Below are 8,670 nucleotides of genomic sequence, written 5' to 3' on the forward strand. Positions count from 1 at the left end.
AGGAGGACCAGGAGACGAGCGAAACCACAGGTGCGTGCGGCCGTGCGCGCGCGTGTGTGTGTGTGTGTATGCGTGCGTGCGTGCATGCGTGAGAGAGAGCGAGAGAGATAGAGAGAGCAGGGAGCGCCTATGTGTGTGTGTGTGGCTCATTGACAAATAAGGCTTGTGCTTTTAAAATAATCTTTAAAAATGAATTGTTGGAAGTTGGAAGACTGTGCACATTCATGTCTTAATGGCTGCGCAACATTTACCGGTGTTAATAGATTTGCATACTGTATTTGCAATTTAACCACCCAAATGTGTGTGTGTCTGTGTGTGTGTACGTGTGTGTGTGTGTGTGTCACCCAAAAAATGTCAGGTGGCACAACCAAAAATAAAAAGCTCACACTTCTATCTAAGTGTTATTTTTATTAAAAAAGTGCTAAGTGTTTTTTGGAAGTATACCTGAGATTGTCTACAGTGCTTAACACATTATTATTTTGACCTTTGACCTTGGTATGTAGCCTGACGTAGCCATACTTGACGTAGCCATATTAAATTCTAGTCAGAATATGAGTCTGATGCTGCTCCATTGGGATGTGATTATGGTGTTTCAACCTACACAGGGATTCTTTTTCTCCACAAATGCCTTAAAGGGGACACAGAATAGATCAATTAAGTATTGAACTGTGTTCTCTGATGTTAAAATAATATATTCAACTTTTTGATTTATCAAAAATAAACTTAATTGCAATTTTACAAGCCCAATTTGCAGATCTGGGTATTGAAATGGTCCTTTTAACTAAATGGCGCCCTCTTTGGCAACCACAATTGAACTCTAATTGCTTTGTGATAGTTGACATCAAATGTAGACTTTGTTCTAATTCGCCCATGTTTTAGTGGCTATTTCTAAGTTCAAGATTTCCATATGAAGGAGGGCACAACTGTGTCTCATGTTCATGATGGCTCTGGTTATGCACAACTCCTCATGCACAACTCCTCATGTTCATGATAGCTCTCTGGTTATGCACAACTCCTCATGCACATGATAGCTCTCTGGTTATGCACAACTCCTCATGTTCATGATGGCTCTGGTTATGCACAACTTTTCCTAATTCATCAGAAACATGTGATGGCAGAATCTAAAAGTCTAGTAAGAAAAAAAGTCCGCACACTTGCTCTCCGTTTATTTTGTTTTATTTGACTTTAATCCCCACACACATGACGTTTCGAGCCCTTCGGCTCTTCATCAGACTTGTGAGAATCTAAATGTCTACATTTTAGCAGCAGCGTTTTCGTGAGGAAGAACCGGGAAGAATGAAGCACTTTTAATTAAATGTCACAAAGACATCGTCAATAGCAACCTGTCCTGTCAAACACAGTTGCATTGTCAGCTCTGAGCAAAACTGTTCAGGAGTTCTGGTCCAAACTGTGACTCCGACCACCTCTGGTTTCTGTGTGTGTGTGTGTGTGTGTACCTCTGGTACAGGCATAGTTGTTCCACAACGGAACAGACCGTTCAGAACGAAGTCCAGACCGAACTTCCCGACCTCAAATCTTGTGGGCGGGGCTAGGTTCGGCTGGCGTCCAGGCTACTTGGTATTAAAAGCAGCTTGTGAATACTTTATAGTATTATAGGCGGCGGGTTATGAATACTTTAGAGTTTTATGGGGAGGGGGTATTTTGGTTTTCCAACATCCATCTTTACATTTAAAATGTGAATAAATACTTTACGAATTAAAAAAGTATTTTGTTTAATAGAATAATTAGGTACAACATATTTTTCAACCATTGGTTCCTTTTAATCTACTATGTCTTGGTTTAAATTAGTATTTTACCTGGTGGCACCACCTGACAATGTGCATTGATGTGTTTGTGTGTGTGTGTGTGTGTGTGTGTGTGGGAGGGAGAGAGAGACAGAGGAAGGGAGAGAAAACAGATGTGTGTGTGTGTGTGTTTGTCTAACCATGCCTTTCTACTTTGAACAGAGTCGGAGAAAACAGGAGCCCTCAGCTTCACCGAGAAACTCATCATCCTCAAGGTGTGTGTGTGTGTCTGTGTGTGTGTGTCTGTGTGTGTGTGTGTAATCGCGTGTGTGTGTGTGTGTGTGTGTGTTTCCTCAGGGTCTGCTGTGGTTCATAGTGCCTCTAGCGGTGGTGTGTGTGTGTAATCGTGTGTGTGTGTGTGTGTGTAATCGTGTGTGTAATTGTGTGTGTGTGTGTGTAATCGTGTGTGTGTGTGTGTGTGTTTCCTCAGGGTCTGCTGTGGTTCATAGTGCCTCTAGCAGTGGTCTACTTTGCTGAGTACTTCATCAACCAGGGGCTGGTGAGTGGCCTCTAGCTCCCGCTGCTGGATAAACAGTGCTGTGACACCCTGGGCTTTAGCGCTCAGTTTAGTGTGGGGTGTGTGTGTGTGTGTGTGTGTTGGACTGAGGTATAACTGTGTGTGTTATTGTCATTGCTAGACTGATGTATAACTCTGTGTGTGTGTGCTATTGTCATTGCTGGGTTATGATATAACTCTGTGTGTGTGTGATTGTCATTGCTGGGTTATGATATAACTCTGTGTGTGTGTTGGACTGAGGTATAACTGTGTGTGTTATTGTCATTGCTAGACTGATGTATAACTCTGTGTGTGTGTGTGTGTTTTGCATTCATTTCCTTTGCAGTTGGAGCTGTTGTTCTTCCCAGACATCTTCCTCTCCCATGCTGAACAGTATCGATGGTAGGACTTTTATCTGTGTGTGTGTGTGTGTGTGTGTGGTTCTATTATATTATATTCCACTGCCACGTAAGAAGCAGGCCCGGATCTAGGCTGCTCAGATTGGGGGGGCAAATAGAAATTTGGGGTGGGCACAATGAATACAATTTAAGCACAGCTTTAAGAAACTCAAATAGTCTACATGCATGCTTAGCATTTTGTGATCATTAAGGCTACTTTGACAAACTCTTAGTCAGCTGATGTTAATAATATTTACAGATATCTAGGCGATATTTGTAACATTTATTTTGTATTTGGCCTGTTATGAAATCATGTATTGAACTATTTAAACACACTGTGAAACCTGAAGCCCAAAGTTGGAGACATGCATTTAGACATTGCTGCAAATGTAAAACGGGATTACTCTGGAATGGCTAACTGCACAGGGGAATGCTTTACACCTTTGTATTCGGTAAGGTCTGCTGTTTCTTCTGATATATGGTTTGTCATGTGTTCAGGAAAAATTTGTGAATTATTCCACCGAGATGAATGGGTAGGGAGATGGACGCAGAATGTAACATGAATAAATTAAAGTTACTTTTCTCCTGAACCGTTTACCACAACAACTTGCGGCTAACATTGTTTAAAAGCTTAGAAAAACACGTGGCCGCCGTAAAATTCCCACCCTGCTTATAACACAGTTAAGGAATGACCAACGTTAACAAACTAACTGGCTAGATCACCTTAGAAAGCTAACATGCACATTAGCTAAAAAACAAACCTTATTCAAAACGAGAATAATACAAACACTAACACTACAGTTAAAGGTCTTTATTTAAACCAGCAACAAGAATCTATTTTACATCTAGTAGCCTATAACCTTTATGGAAATATAGCTAAGCCCTCTCTACTGAAGTATGAAACAGCAAGTGATGCACACAGAGTGGAATGGTAGGGGAACGCTGCTGCTCCGGTATTTATACTATCCAACCAGCAAATCAGCACCCTCGAAATTCAGACAGGACGAATTAGAAAAGTGCGATTGGCAGATTCAATAGCTGTCAATTAAAATTGACCAATTAGGTGGGGCAGAAGAAATATTTGGGGGGGCATTGCCCCTCCCAGCCCTATTCTAGAGCCGGCCATGGTAAGAAGTGCTCTAGACGTGTTTGGTTCTATTATATTCCACTGCCACTTGCTGAGCAGATTGTTCTGGAAGTTTTCGCTTGTGGCAGGTGGAGTAAAATAACCGATTTAGGGTCTGGCATTACGAAAATGGCCCAACTGGAGGAAAATAACATTGCATGCAATTGGATAACACTAAGACCAATGTTTACTGACTGATTCCGACTTCCGATTCGACATCGCAGTGTTGTCGTCATCTGTTTAGCTCGCCTCTGGCCCGCCTATATCAGATACACTGATGTAATTGGTGTGATCTCATCTGTCTCCAGACTCTGAGATCTCTCCGTGATCTCATCTGTCTCCGCTGTCTCACACTTTCATGGCTCCTCATAGTAACACCTGATAACACACAGAGCATCGCAAATACTGCGTGTGTGTGTGTGCGCGCATGTGTGTGTGTGTGTGTGTGTGTGTGTGCGCGCGCGTGTGCGTGCGTGCATGCGTGTGTGTGTGTGTGTGTGTGTGTAGGTATCAGACTCTGTACCAGGCTGGTGTGTTCGTCTCCCGCTCCTCTCTCTGCTGCCTGAAGATCCGATGCATCGGGGTCCTCTCTGCACTGCAGGTGACACTATTGTCTGTCTGTCTGCCTGTCTGTCTGTCTGCCTGTCTGTCTGTTTGCCTGTCTGCCTGTCTGTCTGCCTGTCTGTCTGTCTGTGTAGCCTGTATCCAAGGCGACTTACAAAACAGGGAACAGTGCGACAAGGAGAAGTACTACTGGCAATGGTGCTGAGAGAGGAGATAGTCTAGTGGTGCTGAGAGAGGAGATAGTCTAGGGTAACGGTTGAAAGGTAGCATATACCACCTCATGTCTCTAATATACTTTAACTTATTTTAAAAACTTCCATTGAAGCGAGAGGGTCTCCCCTCAGTCCTCTCCTAGGTCCTCTCTCGCCATGATCTGCCTGGGGTCCTCTCCTAGGTCCTCTCCTGCCATGATCCGCATGGGTCCTCTCCTAGGTCCTCTCTCGCCATGATCCACCTGGGCACTCCTAGTCCGGACACAAAGATGTTTTTCTGTGGGCAAAGGGGCTGTAGTTAGCTTATCTGTGTGTGTGTGTGTGTAGTGTGTGAACGCAGTGCTGCTGACGTTGGCGGTGTATTACCAGTTCCTGCCGAGTGTGTGGATGGTCTTCATCATCGTCCTCTATGAAGGACTGCTAGGGGGAGCGGCCTACGTCAACACCTTCTACTACATCAGCAAAGAGGTGTGTGTGTGTCTGTGTGTGTGTGTGTGTACTGTAGTCAACACCTTCTACTACATCAGCAAAGAGCTGTGTGTGTCTGTGTGTGTGTGTGTGTGTGTGTGTACTGTAGTCAACACCTTCTACTACATCAGCAAAGAGGTGTGTGTGTGTGTGTGTCTGTGTGTGTGTGTGTGTACTGTAGTTCTGATTAGGGATCGACCGATATGGATTTTTTAGTACCGATATCGATTTTTTTTCCATCAGCCTTAGCCGATGACCGATACAGGCTGTTGATTTTCTTGAGCCGATATTTGGAGCCGATACTGCTTTTATTTTGCTCCCTCAATTTGCATCATACAAATGACACATAATTACACAAATGATGATAACAAATGTTATAAGTCTCAATTTAAAAAAGGAACATTTATTGAACTTGTAGATGGGTGCACTGGATATGGTTAACTGTGCAAAATGCTTTCATCAACATCTTACAACACAGCCTTGATGATGTATTGCTTGCTGACATATTATAAGACATAATTCAAGTCATCACAAAATGTCCTTTGTCAACACATTTAAATAATTTAAGAAAACAATAAGCCTGAAAAGTAGCTATTGAAATAAAGTGCTTGATTTGTCATTTTAGACTGCATGGTTTCAATTTTTCTATGTCTATATTTTTCTAAAAAAAGCTGCCAGATTTGTCAACCACAGAACATAAATCAGCAGAGGAAAATAATGTGGTGTCAGATGTTTCTGTTCTAAACAGCATCAACGTCAAAAGGTATAAAAACGTATCTCTCAAAGTTTTAAAATCTCTCCTTCAGGTAGCGCAGCACTCTCATATCGCTGTGATGTGTGTGTCCCACTGAGTGAGACAGACCAGACGCACACACAAACTTCTGTTTGGTAGCTGACGAACCACCATTGAACTGGATTGATGATGATAACGTTAGCAAACGGCTCTAAACAAGTAAGGCATACACGGTATGTCTGGTACATGATAAACATTAACACGAATTAATATTCAACTACACGTCTCTCATTATTAAAGCTCTGATCACTGCGATGGCAACTCCGCCCGCTCGAAGGGAGATGGGGAGGGACAACATTGGCATTAGGCTACTTTCAAATGACCAGTGTTTGTAACAGCTACCGCATGAATATGGATAGCCTACAACTTAGCTATTTGCAGCTCCCTAAATACAATGGCAAGCAGTTTTATAAACGATCATTAAGCATTAAAAAAAGTAGCCTACCTATCTATCATTCGTGTTTTCCATTTGGACCCACAAACTTGCTTCCACCTTCAAAGTGTATGGCAATATTTCAGCTAAGTCAAACAGTTAAAAGATGCTTTGAAAGTTTAAAGTTTACTGTTGTCTTGAAGAGCAGGCTTTTAGCTCTCTGCTCGTGGGGGAGGGGCAGTCTGCACATGAATTGCAGCGTCTCCAGCAACACAGAGCTGCCTGTGGATGCCTGTATGTAAATAATGCGGGGGGAAACTATCGGCGAACGCAGCCGCTTATCGGCCGATGCCGATACACGTAAAAAATGCAAATATCGGCCGGCCAATATATCAGTCGATCCCTAGTTCTGATAAAACAATGTAATATAATATTGTGTTTATGTGTGTGTTCTGATCTGTCTCTCTCTCTCTCTCTCTCTCTCTCTGTGTGTGTGTGTGTGTGTCCAGACGGGTGATCGTGAGCGTGAGTTCTCCATGGCTGCTGCCAGCGTTGGGGACAGTCTGGGCATCGCCCTCTCTGGAGCTACAGCTATGCCCCTACACCACCACTTCTGCTCTCTCTAACACACACACACACACACAGCTATGCCCCTACACCACTACTACTGCTCTCTCTAACACACACACACACACACACACACACACACACACACACACACACACACACACACAGCTATGCCCCTACACCACTACTTCTGCTCTCTAACACACACACACACACACACACACAGCTATGCCCCTACACCACTACTGCTCTCTCTAACACACACACACACACACAGCTATGCCCCTACACCACTACCGCTCTCTCTTAACACACACACACTCCCACTCACACACACAAAGGTCATGTGGGGGTTGTTGGCTGCTAAGTGACTAGCCTTCATGTCCCTCCCAGTGTTGGCTGCAGAGGGTTTGTTTTTATTGGTGTTTACTCTTCTGTTGTGTATTTGTGTTTGTATTTGTACCAAACTGACCCAGAGCCGAGAGCATGTCGGGATCCTACACCTTTTATGATCGTTACCTTACTTACTGACTGACTGTGTGTGTGTGTGTGTGTGTGTGAGTGTGAGAGCGTGTGTGAGAGTGTGTGTGTGTGTGTGTGTGTGTGTGTGTGTGTGTGTGGTGTGTGAGAGAGAGAGAGAGAGAGAAAGTGTGCCTGTGTGAGAGAGTGTGTGTGTGGTGTGTGAGAGAGAGGGAGAGAGAGACCTGCTGCTTTTAGGTGCTTTATGTGCTTCTCTCTGTGTGTGTGTGTGTGTATAGCATGAAGCCTAATTATGTGCATTAATGCCCCAGTGTGTTTCTAACCTGAGTGCCTTTTCATCTATCATGAGCATCACACACACACACACACACACACACCACCTCCTACACACACACACACACACACACACCACCTCCTACACACACACACACACACCACCTCCTACACACACACACACACACCACCTCCTACACACACACACACACACACCACCTCCTACACATACATACACACACCACCTCCTACTCACACACACACACACCACCTCCTATGGTACACATTATGGGAACTGACTTTAAACTTTGAAATGTTGAACATTCAATGTTTTGGAAATCAAAGAGTGAAATAAATTAAATAACTCAAATCAGCCCTCTGCTCTTTTTTACCAAAGTCTGCACACACACACACACACACACACACACAGTGTTTCCCCTGTACTATGTATTCAGCAGCGGTGCAGCGACACTCACAGAATATAAGTGCCGCCGCAAAAAAGTCGGCTAATTAAAAAACCACTCAAGTGCACTTAAGGAACAGCTGCCGTTCAGACGCAGACGCCATTTTGTGCAATAAAACGCAGCAAACGCTACATTGTATTTCAACCAAGGAACCCAATGAAACACGCCAGCGAGGTGCAGTAGCTCGCCCCTGCCTTCAGTAGCCTGTTCCCAGATCGCTAGATGTTACGGGCAGTCGGACACCACCCTTAACATTAAGGGGAGACGCACACAGATCAGCTCGTATCAAAAATAGGGGTATGTTTATTTAACAGAATGGGTATCAAAATAATAAGTAGGTTAACAATAACTAGCAACCACGATAGCGGAACGCTTTCTACTGCCGGGTGGACGGCTAGACGGAAATCAATGAGACGGCAGGCACGGCTGTAACTCGGATGTCATTCTCTGTGTGCGCCCCTTCAGGAGCGGTCCCAGAGTCCTTTTATAGCGCAAGTAGGCCTCGCTCAGGTGTGGCTCACCTGCAATTAAGTAAAGGAGAAGACACTGCACCCAACAGGGGGCGCCAAACACATGTAGGAGCAAACACCAGAGCTGGGGGGACGTAACAAACGGGTTATTTGGGTTATTTGGGGTCAGTGCTGGGTCAGT

General features: G+C 44.2%; 1 protein-coding gene across 3 annotated transcripts in view; it reads left to right on the plus strand.

Annotated features, from left to right (window-relative positions):
* The window catches only part of cln3 (CLN3 lysosomal/endosomal transmembrane protein, battenin), a 16,348-nt gene extending 8,423 nt beyond the window's left edge, over window positions 1–7,925 (plus strand). For 2 of the 3 annotated variants that reach the window (XM_048233419.1, XM_048233420.1), the window contains 7 exons: window positions 1–30; window positions 1,968–2,020; window positions 2,236–2,304; window positions 2,648–2,703; window positions 4,333–4,426; window positions 4,929–5,069; window positions 6,745–7,925. The exon at window positions 1–30 is cut by the window's left edge and continues 119 nt beyond it. In XM_048233419.1, coding sequence (XP_048089376.1) covers window positions 1–30; window positions 1,968–2,020; window positions 2,236–2,304; window positions 2,648–2,703; window positions 4,333–4,426; window positions 4,929–5,069; window positions 6,745–6,861 — 560 coding nt within the window. In that variant the 3' untranslated portion in view covers window positions 6,862–7,925. Of the gene's footprint in view, window positions 31–1,967; window positions 2,021–2,235; window positions 2,305–2,647; window positions 2,704–4,332; window positions 4,427–4,928; window positions 5,070–5,875; window positions 6,022–6,744 lie in introns of all 3 variants that reach the window. The other variant, XR_007192373.1, reaches the window with a different exon arrangement.
* The last annotated feature ends 745 nt before the right edge of the window (window positions 7,926–8,670 follow it).

This window comes from Alosa alosa, chromosome 22 (genome assembly GCF_017589495.1).
Source record: "Alosa alosa isolate M-15738 ecotype Scorff River chromosome 22, AALO_Geno_1.1, whole genome shotgun sequence".
Taxonomy (NCBI): Eukaryota; Metazoa; Chordata; class Actinopteri; order Clupeiformes; family Clupeidae; genus Alosa; species Alosa alosa.